The sequence below is a fragment of the Balaenoptera acutorostrata genome, chromosome 13 (assembly GCF_949987535.1).
Source record: "Balaenoptera acutorostrata chromosome 13, mBalAcu1.1, whole genome shotgun sequence".
NCBI lineage: Eukaryota > Metazoa > Chordata > Mammalia > Artiodactyla > Balaenopteridae > Balaenoptera > Balaenoptera acutorostrata.
In genome coordinates this window covers 93161552-93180419 of record NC_080076.1, presented here as the reverse complement: position 1 = coordinate 93180419, position 18868 = coordinate 93161552, and the positions used below count along the sequence as shown (strand labels likewise).

General features: G+C 64.6%; 1 protein-coding gene across 6 annotated transcripts in view; it reads right to left on the bottom strand.

Annotated features, from left to right (window-relative positions):
• FBRSL1 (fibrosin like 1) overlaps window positions 1-18868 on the bottom strand; it is an 86666-nt gene that overhangs the window by 44403 nt on the left and 23395 nt on the right. For all 6 annotated transcript variants that reach the window (XM_057526238.1, XM_057526234.1, XM_057526236.1 and 3 more), the window contains exons 3-4: window positions 9166-9270; window positions 6959-6994 (exon numbers count right to left, since the gene is read on the bottom strand). In XM_057526238.1, the coding sequence (XP_057382221.1) occupies window positions 6959-6994; window positions 9166-9270 (141 nt within the window). The remainder of the gene's footprint in view (window positions 1-6958; window positions 6995-9165; window positions 9271-18868) is intronic.

The following is an 18868-nucleotide window of genomic DNA, read 5'->3' as shown; positions in this document are numbered from 1 at the left end:
AGACTCGCTCTGCGGTGCGCCCAGCGGAGCACGGCCCCAAGGCGGGCGGCGCAGAGGCCACAGGCCTAGGCAGACGCGTGGAGTGTGACAGCAGGTGCCCGGCAGGCGCGCGGATTCTCCCCGCAGCCCTGTGGGGCGGGTCCCGGGGCTCCACTGTCTTACATATGAGAAGACTGGGGCACCGGGTGGCACCCGGCCCGGCGGCTTCACCTCCTCTCCCGACCTGAGACCCTGCTAGGCCCTGCCCAGCGGGCCGCTCACCCCCTCAGGCTTCACAGGACCTCGGACTGGCAGTGCAGCCTCCAGGCGGGCAGGGGCTAGTGGCCTCTGGCTCTGCCATCCCTGCTCCTCCCCTGCTCGACACCTGGGGGCCACACATGACCTTCCCGGAGGTGGCGCTAGCGTGTTCCTGATAGAGCGGAGCTAGAAGCCAGGATATTCACCGACCCGGGGGCCAAGCCGTCCTGCTGGGTCAAGCACCCAAAGGCCACGGGGCCTGCGGGCCCAGGGCTCCCAGAGGTAGGTGGCTGTCCAGGTCTGTGCCACCCCAACCTGACTGTGACCCGTGGGGGCTCGGAGACGGCCTCCCCCCAGCATGCGCTGGGGCGCTGCTTCATGAGAGGGCGAGCAGGATACAGCAGTGGGGCGGAGGGAGTGATGCGGGCTCAGGGCCGAGAGGTTGGGCCAGGGACCCCCGGGGAGCACAGGACGCCTCCTTCTCCCACCCCAGCGTCTGGCCGGACAGAGGGTGGCCGCAGGAAGTTTCCTGGCCGGGAGAGCGGGTCCCCAGGGCTCCAGAGGGGCCCAGATGCTGGAGCCCTCAGGGGGAGGGCGTGCCGCCCTGGCAGGTTGACCTCTACGCGGGACAGCGGAGTCAGGGGCCAAGGACCCGGCTGCCTGCAGAGGATGGCCACAGCCAGAGGGGCCCAGAGTGTGCCCACGGGAAGCCCCGGCAGGCAGACCTGTCAGCCGCGCACGGCTCCACTCAGGGCCGCTCGTGTCAGGGAAATCCCGAGTCCTTGACCACTCCTCCGTCTACACCAGCACCCCCTCTACACCAGCACCCCCTCCAAAGCCAGCACCCACCCCCCATACCTGCACCACCTACGCCTACAGCACCGTGCAGGTCACCTGCTTCTCTTATTTATCACTTACTCTGTCCCTGCTCTATCTGGGCCCTAGAGCCCTTTTAGGAAGAACCTGCTGCCCCCTGCCTGGAGAGGCCCCCCACCCAGTGCCCGCCCACAGGAAGCCGAGCAGAGGCCCTGAGGGCCATGCCCTTCCTGGTGCCACATCCACCGACCCAGGCCAGCGATGAAGAACGGTCCGGCTGTCCTGGGCACTCTCCCCTCCTGGCCCTCTTCCCAGCGGCGAAGGCCCCCAAGGCGAACACATCACGGTCTGCTTCCCTGGGAATAACAGCCGCGGATGTACCCACATGCCACGTTCAGAATCCCTCACAACTGGCCGCGGAGGCGGTGCTGACCCCCCTGCCCCCAGCCCAGCCGGGAGAGGTGCTGGACGACAGGGGCAGCGGGACGCAGGCTCTCTATCAGCCCACAGGGAAGGACTTCCGGGTCCTCCAGCTGGTCAGGTGTGGGGCACGGCTGCACCCCAGGACCCGGAGAGGTGGGCCAAGTGAAGGACAGACGAGGGAAGAACGGACGAACAGACGGACGGATGTATGGGCAGACGGTGCCTCCTGACAGAAGGCTGGCTGGGTACGGGCTGGGGTTGCATCACAGGTGAGGACACTGCCCACCGCACACCCACCGTCCCTGGCGACCCCTTCCCAGCGGCCCCTTCCTGGCTGAGGACGGTCCTGTGCTCAGAGGTGGGAGGAGGGTGCAGTTCCCGGCTCCAGGGAGAGCCTGACGGGCTTCCATTGCTTTTGTACAGATTACGGCTGCTCTGCTCGGAAGAGGCCCGAGGAGCAGGGTAACGGGTGTCGTAAACCCGCCTCGTAAAGACGGAGCCTGCCGCAGGGCTGCGAGCGGGGCAGCGGGGCGGGTCAGAGGAGGCCCGGCCGCCAGAGCGAGCAGGGGCCGCTGCAGGGGCTGAGGGCGCTGAGCCGCGGCCGCGGTGGGCACGGGGGCAGGCAGGCCTCAGGACGGCCCAGGGGCCCCCCGGGCGCCCCTGCCAGCCTGCAGGACTCGCCGCCCGCGTCCACCAGCCCTCCCGCCCCTGAGGGCTCACGGGAGCCGACGCCCCCGCCACATGCCGCGCCTCATCTTCAGCCACGATCGCCCCTGGCTTACGGGCAAAGCTGGCAAGTGACCTGCAGGCGGCCAACCAGGTACCCCGTCCCCGGCGGGCCACCTGCTCTGCCCTCCCGAGCCCCACACCGGGGCTCCCAGCAGGCAGGGCTGTGCCGCTCGCTCCTGCCAGCGAGGGTGACGGGGCAGAAACCCGAGCGTGGAGCCGGGAGCCACGACGAGCACGCCCGGGAGGAGGGCTGGCAGGACCCACAGGGCGCGGGCGCGTGCGCACGCGGCTCATGGGACATGGCCCTGCCGGCGTGGCTGGAGCTCAGCTGGCCTCGTCCACTGCCGCACCTCCCAGGGCTGTGCGCGGGCTGGTGCTGTCACACACGCGTGCACGGCGGACCTCCCCCGCAGAAGCCGCTGCGCCCCGAGTGTGAGAGGCCTCGTCAGGGTGGGTAGGGGCTCCGCTTCGTGAGCGGCCTGTGCGTCCCCAGGCTGCCCAGGTGCCGGCAGCCCTCTCATGAGGTGCTGACACTCTCACCAGAGGGGGGGCGTCCACAGCCCCTCCCCACGAGCCTAAGGGGTGCTTACGACAACAGAGCCTCAGGAGGCCACAGCACCGCCGCCGCTTCCTCCTAGCTCTCGGGACCCCGGGAACCAGCCACCACGCTTGAGGAAGCCCAACCAGCCCGCCGGGCGAGGCCCACGTCAGAGGCACTGAGGCCACCAACCACGAGCTGGCAGCAAGCCCCAGACGGGGGAGGAAAGGAGCCTCCCGTGACCCCCAGATGTCGAGGTGTTTCCTCGACAATGAGCCCCTGCGCCCCCCCTCCCCGCCCCTCCAGACAGACGTCCTCGGCAACAGCTGGCTGGGCACAGCGCCAGCCTGGGCCCTGCCAGCCCTCGTGTCGGCTCTGTCTGGGCCACGCCAGCTGCTAGTTTTAACTCTGCCCTACTGCCCAGGCTCCAGGGGGAAGGGACCAGCCAGGGGCGCGCCACAGGCCGCAGCAGTCTCCTCCGCGGCCCCGGGGCAGGGTGCCAGCTGGGCCTTGACACGTCTTATTCGCCCACTTGCGCCAGGAATGCGAGGTGTGGAGGTCCCTGAGACCCGGGGCTGGTGCTGCAGTGCAGGTGATGTGAGATTGGCAGGCTCTCTGCAGCCCGGCCAGCAGCTCAGAGGTCACTTCCAGAAACCCCCTTGAGGCAGTCACGCCCATCAGCTAACGATGCCTTGTGTGTATGTGTGTATGGGGGCCACCCCGGCAGGTTCGGCAGGTGGGGCCCCGCCCGACCCAGGTGAGCCTGGGCATCCTGGAGGCCGGGGTGCAGGCAGGTGCCCCTTCCTCCCAGCCCTCCGCCGCTCTCCTGGGAACCAGCGTTAGAGGCTCACTGGCCGCCCCCGCACTGTTCCCGACACACGTGGGCCCCCCGGCCCAGGGCCTTTGCTCCCGGTGTGTGCGTGTGTTGGGGCCGCTCCGGTGTCAGGGCGAGGTGGGGAGGCCTTCCCGCCACGCCACGCAAACTCCTCCGCAGAGCTCACCGCCTCCATGGGGGACGCTACTTATCCCCGGGGCAGGGGCGTTGGCTGTTTGATTCCTTTCCAGCCGCCATGACGGGCGGTGGGTGGTGACCAAGCCCAGGGGAGGGCGGGAGGACCGCGGCTCAGCTGAGACTGGCCAGTGAGGGTGGGAGAGGTGCTGTGCCTTGGGCTCAGGCGGGCGAGGTGGAGGGCAGGCTTCCTCCCATTGGTGACAACCAGGGGCCGGGGCGGGGCGGGGCTGGGTGGGAGGGGACGGCAGGGACGCCGGGGTGTGGCCAGTGCCGGGGGTCCCTTAGCAGAGACCCCTCCTGACAGTGGGCGCTGCAGCGGGGTCTCTGCCCCCGTGCCTCAGCGTCCTCATCTACAGGGTGGGCAGTCATCGCCAGGATAACAACGTCCACCCCGGAGGGTGGCCGTGGGACACCTGCCCGGGTCACTGCGGCGTCACTGCTGCTCGGTGTCCTCCGCTCCCGTCCCCGGGCAGCACGCTCGGGGTGGGGGCAGGGCCAGCCTCCCGCCTCGGCAGGAGTCTAGATACTCATTTCTCTTTAATAGAGGAAAGCCCCAAGTCCCCAGCTTCGGCGGGAGACGAATCCTCGTGTCCTTGGTTGCAAGCAGCCAAATTAGGAAAATTACTTTCTAAGTAATCCTATGGCACTAACGCACCTCTGACGGCGGGCTGGGGAGGCTGCACGGAGCTTTCGGGACGGACGCTGTTGGGGATGAACGATAATTGGGGATTTGCTGGGGATAAATCTCGGCAAATTAAACTCTTTTAAGTACGGTCTATAAACCAGGTCAGACGACAAATGCCCCCGCCCCCCGCCCTGTCACCTAGTACGGGGGGAGGGACGCTGTCGAGGAGAGGCAAGCACAAGCATGACCCCTGCTGGGCCTGAGGCCCCAACTGCAGACACGCACAGACGGCAAGGGACACACAGGCCAAGGTACACACCTACACGCAATGCCACGTGGCCAGACACACACACACACACGTACTGCAGAATCACAGTTGTACATGTACAGAGGCACCCGTGCCACGTCCAGACACAGGCTCTCAGATGGACACTTACATGCAGATACACACGTGTGGCAGGCACACACCCACCTGCTACATCCACAGACACATCCGGGCACCTCCAGACAGACATTCGAGAGGACAAGACCCAGACACACACACAGATGGCCAGAGAGAAACACGTTATGCTTCTACGCGTAGGCGTGCAGCCGCACGGCCACACAGAGACACCGCCTCAAGGCACGTGCATGTGACCGACACGTGTCAACACACAGGGGTACACAACACACACTCCCCTTTCACTGAGAGCCACACACAGACATGGCCCCCAACCTGAGTGGCACCCTCAGGTGTGTCTGAGGCCTCCACAGTGAAATCTGGATCTAGAGGCAGGACTGCAGCCGCCCTGAGCTCGGCCCAGCTGGCCTCCAAACCCCAGCCCCCTGGCTCCTGGCAGGGCCGCCTGCCTGCCCCCAGCCCCGAGCCGCTGCCTGCTGGGCAAGGGTCCTCTGGGCCCGTTTCCATTCCTCCAGCCCCAGGGGCAGCCCCCCCTGCTACCACGCCAACTGGGCAAGAGGGCCACCAGGGCCGGGTTGACCATGCATGCCCTGCAGCGCTGGCCGGCACACGTCAGGGACCTGCGGACACATCTGCTCACGCCAGGGCCTGGTGCGCACACGCAGGCGTCTGCAGACATGGTCCAGGAGCCCCACGGCTGAACAGCAGGCTGGGCCCCTGCCCGCCACCATCTGTCACTCCCGTGCAGCGGCGGCGGGGAGCTAAGCTGCAAGCAGCTGGCATGTTAATTACAGGTTCTTCTCCAGGAAACATTCAAAGCAGCGTTCTGGGGAGAAACCACGAATGACACATGGTGATTTGGAAGCAGAAGGGCCGCCCAGCAGCTCTGGCAAGGAGACTTGGGGCAGGGAGACCCCAGCTGCCCTGGGCATCTCAGACACAGCGGGAAGCTCCACACAGGGCCTCCCTGGGCCCAGCCTCTCGGGACTCCTGGACCCTCTGGGACCGATGCAGGCCGGTGGGCCTTCTGGCCCCCACTGTCCCCGTTACCGTGCCAGCTCGCCCCAGTGCCGACCTGCACCACACTGCCAACCATCTCCCACAGCCCTGGTCCTGGCCCAGCTCCTGGCCTGAATGCCACTGCCAACACAGTCAGCTCCAGGGGAGGCTGGTGTGTCAGGACCGCCCAGGCCCGCGGGAGGAAGGAGCAGCACGGGCCACCGACCATGACCGTGACCGCAGATGAGAGCACCAAGGCTGCCCAAGGAGGGCAGAGGACTCCCCAGGAAGACACCCCTCGGGCGGCCCCGGGACCACCACCCAGAAGTGTCCAGCCCCCCAGGTCAAAGGCTCGAAGACGCTGTGGCCTGGCCCGGGGTTAGAGGCAGAAGGCAGAGCTGCCTGGGCCAGCGGACCCTGGGGGTTGGGGAGCTGGGGGAGAGGACGGCCAGGGATCCATGGCTGTCCCTGCCGCCCGGGGAATTAATGGGTTAATTACACACCCTGTAAAAAGCCCCTGTGATTTAGAGAGGCTGCCTGTCAAACCCTGGAACTCTGGAACTCGCAGTAAATCAGGGGCTGCGGGGATGAGGCGGGCGGAGCCCAGGACCCTGCCCTCCAATGAGCCGAAACGGCTGTAAATCTGCAGAAATGGCTTTTATGGAGCTCTGGGTTTTACGGTGTCATTAACAGTCCTCCTGATACTTAAGAGGAAATGAAATAAAGTCGTGAGGAGGAGGCTGGGGGACAGGGACGGGGCCCCCCCTTGGCTGGAGTATCAGGCGGCAGCAGGCCGTCCCCCTCCTGCCCCTGGGCCCCAGACGACAGCTAAGGGACTGGGGCCACACACCCCGGTCCAGACTCTCCGGCCCGGCCGAGTATGGTCCGGGAGATGGTGTCAGGGCACTGGGGGGCAGCTGCTCCACGGGTGGGACCCGACACCAAGCGCTGCCCCACAGGACCCAGAGGCAGAGTGTCCGGCCCACCCACACTCCTCGCAGGCCAGGGCTGCAGGGCAGGACCCCAGGAGGGATGCTCCCTTGGAACCTCCGCCCACTCCGGCCCCACCCCCAACCTGCACCAACCCCCCTCCAGCCTGGGGGCAGCGCCTGGCACAGTCGGGGCTCCTGAGGGCCAGGGTGCGGGGAGCAGACAGCAGAAGCAGGGCGGGACACTTACGGAGTAACCTCTGCCTGAGACCGCCTGCGCCGAGCTCTGCAGGGAAGGAAGAAGGACAGTCAGGAACCGGCGGCAGCCCCTGATGGCCACCCTCTCCTCCGAGGACCTGAGCAGGCAGAGCCCGGCAGCCCCCTCTGGGGTGTTTGCTGGAACTCTGGCCTGGGGCCACGCCGAGCACCATGGAGCCCAGATCAGCCTGGGGCCTGGCTTGAAGACCTGCACCAGGAGCCTTCCACCCCCAGACCTGGAGACGTGGTCCAGCCCAGCGGGGCCTCCCCACGTTCCTCGGGGATGGGCTCAGCCCTTGGCCAGATCTCAGCCCCTCCCAGAGGACCAACCCCACCTTTCCACACAGGGTTCTGGGCCAGGGGTCGACCCCCTCTCTGTGCTCAGGTCGACCTTTCCCTCACCACCCACCAGCCTCCCAGGTCACAGGGTCCAGCGGGAAACCTCGGGAAGCCTTCCTGGAGGAGGAGCTGGGCAACTGGGGCCTCAGATGTCAAGATGTGGGGGTCAGCTGTGGCCTGGAGGCTGACAGCCACCCCAGAGGCCCTGTGAGGGGACCCCAACAATGCTTGATGGAGCTCCCTCTGGTTCAAAAGGGCATTTCAGATCCGATGGGAGAGACCAGTCAAGTGCATTTCACCAGCTCCCCAGGGCTGAGCCCTGAGGTCCAGGCGGACAGGACATGGTGACCGGGCAGGTGTGTGTGCGGGGGACATTGGCGCAGTCAGCGAGGGCGGGCTTGTCTGAGGTGTGTGGGACCCACAGACCAGGGTCCAGGCCACACTGAGGTCCAGATGCCAAGATTCTTCTGGGAGGGGTGACCACTGCAGCCTGGCCCACTCTGCTCTGCTCAGCTGAGGCCAGGCCACCCCTCCCCGCCCCAGGCAGACCCTGGCCGGCCCGGGCCAGCCCCTGGGGGTCTGCCAGGCCGAGCTCACCGCAGTGGGGGTCCCTCACCACCAGGGGTGGCCCAGCCCCAGGCCCTGCTAATGGGGGTGGGTAGGGTGCCATAATTGCCCCCAAGCTTGCGCCCTCACACCGCTGGCGCTGTGCTCAGAATCTGTCTCCGCTCATTTACTGCGGCTGGCAATTAGAGGAGTTCGAACTAGGGCAGCCCCCGCGGCCCCAGACAATTACCAGCCTATTTTCCCATCTTGTGGCAACAAGATCGGAGCCGGGCAATTAGGCCCTCCTCCCGGCCTCCCGTGCCCGCCCTCCCCCAGCCCCCATTTAAATGATAATGAGAGACGACTCGTTCCATTTAGCCCTGCAGAAAACCCATCTCTGCTCTGCGGCCACTTCTGCAGCTGGGGGTCAAGAAGACAAAGGCCTCTTCCAGGAGCAATGCCTCCTCCTGGGAACCCTTCTGCCTGAGTCGTCCCTCCCCCTGGGGCCCCTCTGTCCCCACCCCTAGCCCTGACATCACCTGCCCATCCCCTTCTCCAAGGTCCAGGGAGACCCAGGGGCCCTGGAAGGCTACCCAGCATCCCCACTGTGGGCCAAATCCCAGCGGCAGCTCCTGTGTGTTGCCTGCCTGGGTCATCCCCACACTGGGCCCCAAGAACACCCAACCCGGGACCTGAGCTCAGGGACCTGTCTTTTAGGCAGGACACCGAAGGGTGTCCCCGGACAGGCCAGCTTGTGCCTCGGTGGGGCACTCTCCCCTCCGCGTGGCCCCCAGTGGCCACCTCAGCATCCAGGCAGAGACCTGGAATGCTGGACACGCAGGCCACTGCCAGCCTGAGCTGACAGGCCGGTCCGCCTGGGCAGGTGGGAGTGCTTCCAGCTTGTTCCCTGCAGTTCCAGACCTGCTCACGGGGCCAGAGACGCTCCCCCTACCCTTCTTAATAAACACATCTGTGCGAGTCATTCCCCATCCACGTCCCTGCCGGCTGCCTGCCTGGCACCAACCCCAAGCCCGCCCCCAGCGGGACACAGGACCTGCACCCCAGCACGGTCGCCTCCACGGGCCCCGGCCAGTGCCTCGTGGTTGCGCCTCATTCAAATCCCTCCTAACGGGGAAGCCCTAATTAGTGAAAAATCATGTTTTAATGAAGGCAGATGCTAGTTGTGAGCACAAAACCCTCAGTTGAGACTCTGGGCCCCTAAGCAAACGGCTTGCAGTGTCTGAAGGTTGGGGGCTGGTCTGGCAGTCACCCCAGGGACCCAGAAATGCTCCGGGGAGCGGCTGGGCTACTCACGTCACTGAGCTGGTCCCGAGAACTGCTCCTCCGGGAGCTGGTGGCTTCTCGGACGCTGTCACCGTCACTGTTGTGGTCGCCCCCTCTGGACACTGTGACCTTCATCTGGGGAACGGGAGACACGGGCTCAGCAAACACCCTGCAGGGTGGGGCCGGGGCACAGCCAGGCTCGGGCTCCTCCCCCCTCCGAGACCCGGTCCCTCTGGGCTGAAACCTGGGGAGGGGGCGGCAGGGGCAGAGCCAAGCATTTACAACCCAGTACCGCCCATTCCTACCCAGAATGGGAAAGAAATGCCTCAGAGAGCGAAGGGCGAGCACTCAGCAGCATGAACTGCTGCCAGCTCGGTCTGTCCTTTCCTCCCGCTGGCCCAGTGGATGACTGTAAAGACTCCTGGATGCGGAGCGGGCCAATGGGCCGCCCTGCCCTTTTCCACTCCACCAGGGCTGGTCAGGGGGCGCCAAGACAGGCCGGCGGCAATTCACCCCCGCTCCCGGCACGCACACCACTCCCGGGCCCCTTCAGTCCTCACCACAACCCATGGTGGGCAGTCAGGGCTGCAAGGTCTGCAGAGCCACTCCCCGCTCTGTGTCCTAGGGCCATTACTCAACCTCTCTGTGCCTCAGTTCTGTCATCTGCAGAATGAAGCAAGTAGTACTCACTAGGACAGGTGCTGCTAGGTCATAAATCTGCCAGAATTTCTGTAGACCTGGCGGGCCCTCAGCTCTTTGCTCCTCACACAAAAGCCCTGTTAGATGCTTTGTGCCCACTTTACAGAGGAGGAAACCAAGGCCTAGAGAGGTTACGTGACAGTGTGGAAAGTGGACCCAAAATCCTGCTTGCATCTTTCTTTTTACTCGGAAATAGTTTCAAACCTCACAGAACTGCGGGGCAGGGGTGCCCATCACAGCCCCAGACCTCCACCCTCCCAGGCCCAGTAAGTCACCACCCCTGAACCAGGTCAGCCTCCGCCCATGTCTTGCCAGCTCCTGGTGCCCTCCCGGCAGGACCCGCGGAGCTCGGCCATCCCACCACCTCCCGGTCTCTCCAGCCTCCCTGTGTTGGAACGTTCCCGCAGCTTCGTCTGGACACGCACTGACGGCCCACACCTTCGTCTGCGTGTCTGACGTCTCCTAGCGGCAGACCGAGGCCGTGGCTTTCGGCCGGCACACTGCCTAGCACCCGATGACCCCTGCTCCAGGGGCTGCCACTGTCCCTGTGGGGCAGCGTGGGGGGCGTGCGGGGCGTGCGGACGGCCTGCCCCCCTCTCCACCCCCAGGCCTCCCAGCCCAGCGCACAAGCTCGCGGAGCTCAGGAGTGCTCAGAAGCTGCGCCACGACCGGGGTCAGGCAGGCCCAGTCCTCCACGCCCAGCCGTTTTTTCATAAGCATCCTTCAGCCCCAGAGACCCCAGCCAGGGCAGGAGGTCAGGACGGGTCAGCAAGGTGCACCAGCTATGCTCTGGAATATTCTCGAGTCCCCAGGAAACCCCCTTATGGCCTGAGCCCTTCTTCCTGCAGACCCCAGCGTGGGCTCAGCCAGAAGCCTCTCTCGAGGCAGCCCCTCAGAGCCCCTGCTCCCCAGGGCCAACCTAAGCCCTGAGATGGGGTACAACTCCCCAAAGCCACAGGCCCCTACACTGTGTGGCCAGCAGAGTGTAATGACAAAACACAGAACCAGGGTCCATCCACAGCCCGGGCCCTGGGTGCAAGGACCCTCTTGGGAAGCTGGAACAGCCACACCCGGGGGGAGCCCAGGCCTCAATATCACCCTCGCTCCCCACGGCAGGCCCTGGGGGCTTCTGCTGCGGCTCTAGTTGAGACTCAACTAGAGGTTTGAAACTATTTCCGAGTAAAAAGAAAGATGCAAGCAGGATTTTGGGTCCACTTTCCACACTGTCACGTAACCTCTCTAGTCCTACCCCAGGCAGGAGCACCCCCATCGTGAGCCCGTGGCACCCCAGCCTCACTAGCTCCCTCGTGCTCAGCCAAGCGGTGAATGCCCAGCCCCTGGGCCAGCGCTGCCTCTTCTAACTGTGCTTGAGCCTGTTTCCTCATCTGTGAAATGGGGGTGCCGACAGAGCCCTTCACAGGCACTATGGGGGTAAGAGGTTCTGTTTGTGAGCCGGAACCCTTCTCCAGCACCGAGAAGCCACCAGGTGTCCCTGTTGTCCCCAGTGGGCTCTAACTGCCCCGCAGGGATGGGCGTTTCTTGCCTCTGGACCCCGTGACAGGCCTCACCAAAAGGAGGGAACATGGGAGCCTGGGGGACCTTCCTCACCGCCTTGCTGGCAGGCAGCCTCTGCAAGAAAACAAACGCCCTAGTCCAGTGGTTTTCACAGTGGGGTCCCCGGACCAGCAGCAGGAGGACCCAGGAGCTGGTTAGCAATGCAAACGCGCACCTTCAGGCCCCGCCCCGACCTGCTGTGCCGTCAGGCCCCCTGGGGGCTTCTGCTGCGGCTCTAGTTGAGACTCACGGCTCTGATCAGCAGTCATCACCCCCATGAGCCCCACCTCACTGCTGGGGGACAGGATCTCGGGTTGGGCTCGGAGCAGGGTCCCTGCCCAGGAAGAAGAAGGCTGGACCCAGAGACACTGCGAGGACAGGAAAGGCCTGGCGCAGGGCCGCTCTGTATAGTTGTGCAGGTTGCTCACTGCACAAGGACACCTAACGAAGCAGGAGGGGAAGCAGAGGCTGAAGAACAACCCACACACAGCTGAAATGTGAGGCGGGAGGATGCCACATTCCACTTCATACATTCACACAAGTTGTCTCCTCTCTAAGCTGGGCCTCAGAGAGGATGCCTTATCCTGACTCCTCGGTGGTGCCCTGCAGAGGGGGGCAGGCTGGGGTCTGTCATCCTTCCTCAGGCAGTCAGTTTTAGCTCTGAAAGCCCCATTTCCCAGAAAATCCTGTAAAACTGAGTCCTGTGCCCTGGGAACCACCCCAACCCTGGACTGGGATGGCTGGTCACCTTCTCTTCCTAGGCCAGGACCCCAAACAGCCCAAGCTGGGGTCTGGCTGTCCTGTAGCCCTGCCTGCTTCCTAGAGGCTCAGAAATGCTGCTAGCCAGCTATGCCAGAAGGCCAGGGACGCCATGCCTCCATTTCTAGCTGGAGCTGGAGAGATACGGTCAGAGTCCCTGGGCACTGATTGTCCTGGGATGGCAGCTGGGAGCCCCTGGGCCTGTGCCCACCCCTGGGCCTTGTGGTCTATCCATCTGCCCATCCATCCATCCATCCACCCATCCATCCACCCTTCCACCTATCCACCCATCTACCCATCCGCTCACCCGTCCATCCACCCATCCATCCATCCATCCACCCATCTACCTGTCCACTCATCCATCCATTCACCATCCATTCACCTATCTATCCATCTATCCATTCACCCACACGTCGTCCACCCATCCACCCACCCAAGGCTTACTGCGTGCCTATGAGCTGGCTCTATTCTGGGCAATGAACACAAACAGACCCAAGCCCGCGCCCTCCTGAAGCCACAAAGAGGCCAGCACACGGTCGGCAGACGGCCACAGGTGCTTTGGAAGGACAACAGCGGAGAAGAGCAAAGAAGGGTCGCCAGGGCGGGCCTCACTGAGAAGGTGACACTTCTGAAAGGCGAGGAGGTGGGTCACGGGGCTATCGGGAAGCGGGGGGGAGGGCACCGCTGGGAGCAATGAGGCTCCCTGGGGAGAGGAGAGCCCTAGCGGTTTCCGCGAGGTGTGCAAAATCCCTGAGCACGTACCCATCGGCTCGTGCAAGGTGGCCCACCACCAGAACGTGTCCTCAGGCTGGCGGGGCCAGGACTCCCCTTTAGACGGGTGGATATGTGGAAGCAGGGCATTGCTCTCCAGCTGGCAGGGTCAGCTCACGGCCCTCAGAAGGGTGGCGAGAGGACACTTCCCTCAGACCAGCAGGGTCGGGGCACCGCCCTCAGACTGAGGCACCCCAGGAGCACCTGGGGTCCTGGGCTTTCTGGCCAGCGGGGCTCCCCTCCTCGCCCTGGGTTCCGTGGCATATCCCAGGAGGAAGCGTCTGTCTCCCGGGCCGGCCGCCAAGCGCACTTGGCCGCAGACAGGCAGCATGTGGTTCCACTCGGTGATCAGACCCCCAGAGTGTGGGGGGCGGGCGGCCAGCCCAGGGGGTGCGGCTGAGAAGGGGCTCGAGAGGCGGGGCCCAGCGGTGTCCCCAGGCTGCCCCTCAAGCTGCACACCAGGTGGCTTCCCCCTGGTGCGGAGAGGAAACGCCCTGGGCCTGGGATGCCCTGGGGCGGGCTGGGGGCGCCCGGCACCCCTCTCGCCAGCAGTGAGCAGGCTCACAGGGAGTCCAGACCCTTCACAGACCAGCACCCACCAGAGCGCACAGATACGAGGGCGACTGAGAGCCCCGGACGGCCCTGCGTGAACCCAACCCGGCCTCTCCTGCCCACATCCCGACCATCGCCCACCTGCTCCTGACACCTGCCCAGTGCCCCGCACGCACACCACCCGGCCGAGACCCTTGGCTGAAGCAGGGCGCATACAGGGCCCCCGCGACCCCTAGAGCCCTGCCGCGCAGACGGAACAGAGGCGCCCTCCCTCCGCACACCCGACTGCTGCGCGCGTGCAGACGCACACGCCACCTCTGGCGACAGTGGGGTGGCGGCCCTGGAGCTGTGCAGTGCACAACCCGGACAGCCGCACGCGACAGCCCCTGCAGGAGCTGGCGCCCGGCCAGACGGTTCTGCCCGCAGACGACCATCAGCCCGTGGAGCTCTCGGGAGTGCACGCGAGCACACACACGTTCTCAGGGGCTCTGGGCTCTGCCCCATGCCTCTCCCCGCTGCCCCCCAGGGGTGGGAGGTGCCCTCTGGCCCACGGCCGGTCTGCACTGGCCTCCAGGATAAGGAGAGGCCCACTTGGCCTCCACACCTGCAGGCCTGGGAGGGGAAGGGGTGGAGGATGGCCTAGTGCAGACCCTGGGGAACCCTGCAAAGGGGGCTGCGGCTGAGGCCACCCAGAGTCTCCTTCAAACCAGTCAGGGGACAGGCTCTGGGAGGTGGGGCAAGGGTCAGGCACATCCCAGCGAGAAGGGAGTCGGGAAAAGTGCCCCCGTGGCCAACTCCACGACGCCCCTGCAGAAACCGAGCACAGGCTCCCGACAGCCCAGGCACCCCATCCCGTGTCCACTCAGCAAACACGCACAAACACGCGTGTGCACACACCCGGCCTCTCCGTGCCGGGGCCACATGGCAACCCAGGCCTGCGGCGGAGGCCCCTCCTCCTGCACTCCCCACTCCTCCCAGCACCCCAGTTTCCTCTCAGGGACCACCCCCCGTGCAAAGCGAGCGCTCCTGGGCCTCCTCAGGGATCGGACACCGTGGGCCTGGGTCTCCGAGACCGTGTGGGCCCCCCGGTGACTCCCCTGGGCACCTCAAGGGAGACTGGGCGGCCACAGGCCAAGCCCACGGCCCCGAGTGGCCCCCGCGGGCTGGACGGGGAGGCCGCGCCGCGCTCATCCACGAGAACCCACCTGCCTTCTCGCCCCCCCCTCGCGCTCCCTGCCCGTTCCAGCCGGTCCCCAGTGTCCAGTGCGTTCTGGGGGCTCCGAAGCCTTCCGTGACCCCTCGGAGCAGGTGCCCGGCACAGCTAAGTGGGGGGCGACAGCCTGTCGTGTCCACCTGAAGCCTGGACTGCAGCAGGGTCCGAGGCCCAGGCTATGCCCGGGATGGGGCCCCCTTCCCCCCGGTGCCCCGCCGCCTAGCCCCTCTGTCACCCCCGCTACATCAGTGCCCCAGGGCTGTAAACCCAAAGCTCTGCCCAGGAAGCCCCTTGCCGCCTGACTACTTGCTCTGTACCCGGTTCCCTGTCGCTCAGGGGGCCGCCTGACCCCACTGAACCTGCACCCCGCCCTGCCTGGCACGTGACAGCAGTGAGGACATCACATACTTTACTCTGTTCAGCCCCCCGCCCCCACCCTCCGAGCTCCAGGTCTGTGCTCTACCTCCCACTCTGGGGAGCCCGGGCTTCAGGCAGGGCCATAGAGCAAGGCTGGCCCAGGGAGGGGCCCTTCTCGCAGACCGGGCAAACACACCCGCGAGGGGGCTGGTGGGCGGGTCAGACGCTGGCGTGGGCGAGGAAGGCCGGGGCCCCCGCCCCACCCGACAAGGCGGCCTGCACGGCCTCTCCTCCGCATGTGCACAGCACACCCCCCAGCTCCGCGTGGAGGACGGTCACCCCAAGTGCAGCACTGCAGGCTGGCGTCCGCGACTGACAGCAGCGCCTGCTGGTGAAGTGTGGTACTGCAGCTGCCGGGTGACCCGGGGAAGGGGGAGGGAGGGGGGCGGTCCTCCGGGCTGCGAGGGGGTGGAGGCTCCAGAACCATGCAGTCAGCCCTAAGGAGCCCCGGCTCTGGGCGTGGGCCCTGCTTCTCCCAGGAATCCTTCCCGATGTTCCCTCCACTCCTGCGCCACCAGGTGTCCCTCTGAGAGTGAAGCAGGGTCGCTGGACCGCGAGTGCCCAACAGGCAGGGGCTGTCCTCAGTCCCCACTACCTGGCATGGGGCCCGGCACAGTGAGGAGGGGTCCCACGCCAGCACAGGGTCAGGGAGCGAGCTGCTGCCCTCTGAGGCTGGCCACCCCTCCCGCTGCTCCACATCCTTCCCCTGGGACTCGGCTCGGTGGGCAGATGGACAGGTGGGTGATTGATGGATGGATGGACAGATGGGGGATGGAGACGTACAACAGACTGTATACGGGACGCTGGCTGAGTTGAGGCTACAACCCGGGGAGCCAGCAGGCTCTGGGAGCTCTATGTAAGCAAGTGCATGTGAGTGTCCGCGACACCCTGCCTGTGCCTGAGTGTGGTCCCTCTTGCTGGGGGACAGCGGTGGTGTGCCGTGTCCTGCCCCCAGTCGTGCCAGTGGACTCTGGGTGTGTGTGCCACCAGAGCAGGGTCCCCTGGGCTCCATCTCACCTCCACTCTTTGGCTGAGCCACTCAGCCTGCTCCATTGCTGTCCCCATCTGTCTGCTGAGTCAAGCCACAAGCACCTCCCCGCAGCTGCCCAGCCCTCCTCCAGTGTGAATTTTGAAACACATAACTCAGCTCATGTCACTGTGCAGCTTAAAACCCCCCAGTGGCCCTCTGTGGGTGAGTGGCATTCACACTTGCCCAGGCCCTGTGCCACCCCCATCCCAGGGTACGGGCCAGCTGGCTCCTCGTCACCCTCAGCTCGGGTCACCTCCTGGGTGAGGCCGCCCCGATCCCCTGGTCTAAAGCAGCCCCCTTCCGTTTCCAGGCAGACCTGTTGTCACCCCCAAATCTCCCCACCCCTGTCACGCCTGTCTGGAACTCCAACGGGTGTCGTAGTCACCGAGGCATTCCTGGGTCCAGACAGGGACTGACAACAGAGCCCAAAGAAGTACACGCCGAACGGGCTGTGACAGCACGGCGGGCCGGGGACGTGGGGTGGGTGCCGGCCGCGCCCCAGGTGTCCACTCCCCTCCGCCCTCCTCCCAACAGCGCCCCTCAGCAAGTCCCCCGTGCTCCGTCCGCGTGAGGGTCCTGTCTGGGGTGGGGGCCCGTGTTGCAGGCCGCCTCGGCACCCAGCCTGCGGCTCCCTAGGCTGCAGGCCCCGGGCACAGGTGCCAAAGCCACGGAAAGGCCAAGCACTCTGCCCTTAGGCCCTGCCAGGCCGCCGGATTCCCCCCGCAGGATGGGGCCAGGTGAGCCTGCCAAGGAGGCCAAAGCTGAGCCTCGCCCGGCCAGGCCTCACCCAGGAGGCGGGAGGAACCCTTCTACAAGGAATAACGATAAAGCAGTAACCACAATAAGAGCAGCAAACAAGCGTATCTAGCACGGACCGTGCACGCCAACTCAGTTTTTCATCTCAGCAACCTGAGGCGCATGCAGTAGTGACAGCCCCACTTTACACTTGAGGAAACAGGTCATCTGAAAGGAGGAGTCCTTGCCTGGGGCCACTGCAGAGCCCGGGCCCCTAACCCTGGAACTGCACCTCCGCGTGTGTGGTCCCAGCCAGGCTGGCGCAGAGCCGACCATGACGATGACGATGACGGCATGGGGGGGGGAGGGGGAGAGGATGAAGAGCGACCCAGGAAAGCCCCCCGCGGCTGCCCCTCCCCACAAGCTGCAGCCCAGGCCTCAGAACAGGTGGAGGTGGGAGAAACCATCCACATTAAAGCAGCCAGGCATTTACAGCAGCTAGCCAGGACCCAGAATGGTTCTGACTTTAAATTGACTCACCGAAAACCCTTAGGGAGGGGTGTCATTACCCCACTGTACAGATGAGAAAACTGAGGCACTGAGGGGCAGTCATCTGCCCAAGGCCACACCGCTAGTAGGTGTCAGAGCTTATTCCCCATCACGATGCTCATCTGCCAGAGGCCAAGTGTGAATCTTCTGGAAGGACTCTACCCAGCCCAGTCTGGAAACTGTCTTATAAGTGATTAGAAAACCCCTGAACAAACTGGCAAACAAATATGGGCCCAGCCGACAGATGTGATGGTGAGGAGCACGGACGGGCCAATGTGGAGTGCACCCAGAACTCTGTCCCTCTCTGTCTCACTCTCGGCGTTTACCGAGGCTCCAGGGGCCCAGCCCTCTGCCAGCCTCGGGGTTACCAGGCCTGGTGGAGGGGTGCAGATGAGAAATAACCACACCGCAGAAGGGTGAGCTGAAGAGAGGGGCACGGGGGACTTCCCTGGTGGTCCAGCGGTTAAGAATCCGCCTTCCAATGCAGGGGATGCGGGCTGGATCCCTGTTCAGGGAACTAAGATCCCACATGCCGCGGGGCAACTAAGCCCGCGCACCGCCACTAGAGAAGTCCACGTGCTGCAAGGAAGGCCCAGCGCAGCCAAAATAAAAATTAAAAAAAAAAAAAAAAAAAAAAGCGGGAGAGGGGCACGGGCACAGGGGAGGGAGGGTGTGCGTGGAGGGGTGGGCGGTGCGGGAGCTGAGCCACAGGGTGAGTGAGCTGGCAGGCAGGCTGTGGGGGGAGGGGGGGAGCTCAGGCCATATCCAGAAGCCAGGACTTCCCGAGGGTGGAGGGGACCTTCCAGAATGCTTTCAGCAAGGGAAGGGCATGCTCAAATGAGCTCCTTAGAGGAACCTCACTGCCCGCAGAGGGCAGGGAGACGGGGGCCGGCCAGCTGCTGCTGTCTTCCAGGGAAAGGTCACGGTCAAGGGCAGAGACTCTGGAGCCGAGCCACCTGGTTTGAATTCTGGCTCAGCCACTTTTCCTGCTTGTCTTGGGCAAGTTACGGAGATGCTTCCTCGTGTTGCTATTGCTTGTTTTTTGCTTCAGTGCCCTCACCTGAAAACGGCACTAGCAACACGCTGCCTCACAGGCGTGGTCGCTGAACACAGCCCCTGGGCCGACTGTGGGGTCAGCTGGTGAGACGGTGGTGGGCTGGCCGTGACGGGTAGGCACGGCATCCGGTGACAAAGTCAATTTCTTTAACAGGTACAGGACTATTCAGATCACCTACTTCATCTTATGTCGGTTTTGGCAAGTTGTATTTTTCAGAAAATTTGTTCATTTCACCCAAGTTGTTCAATTACTGGAATAAAATTGTTTCTGTGCCATCCTTTCCAAGTCTGTAGCACCTGCAGTGGTAGTTCCTTTTTCGTTCCTAACATTGGTAATCTGTGTTCTTTTTTGCTTGATCAGTCTAACTAGGGAGTTCTCAATTTTGTTGGTGTTTTCC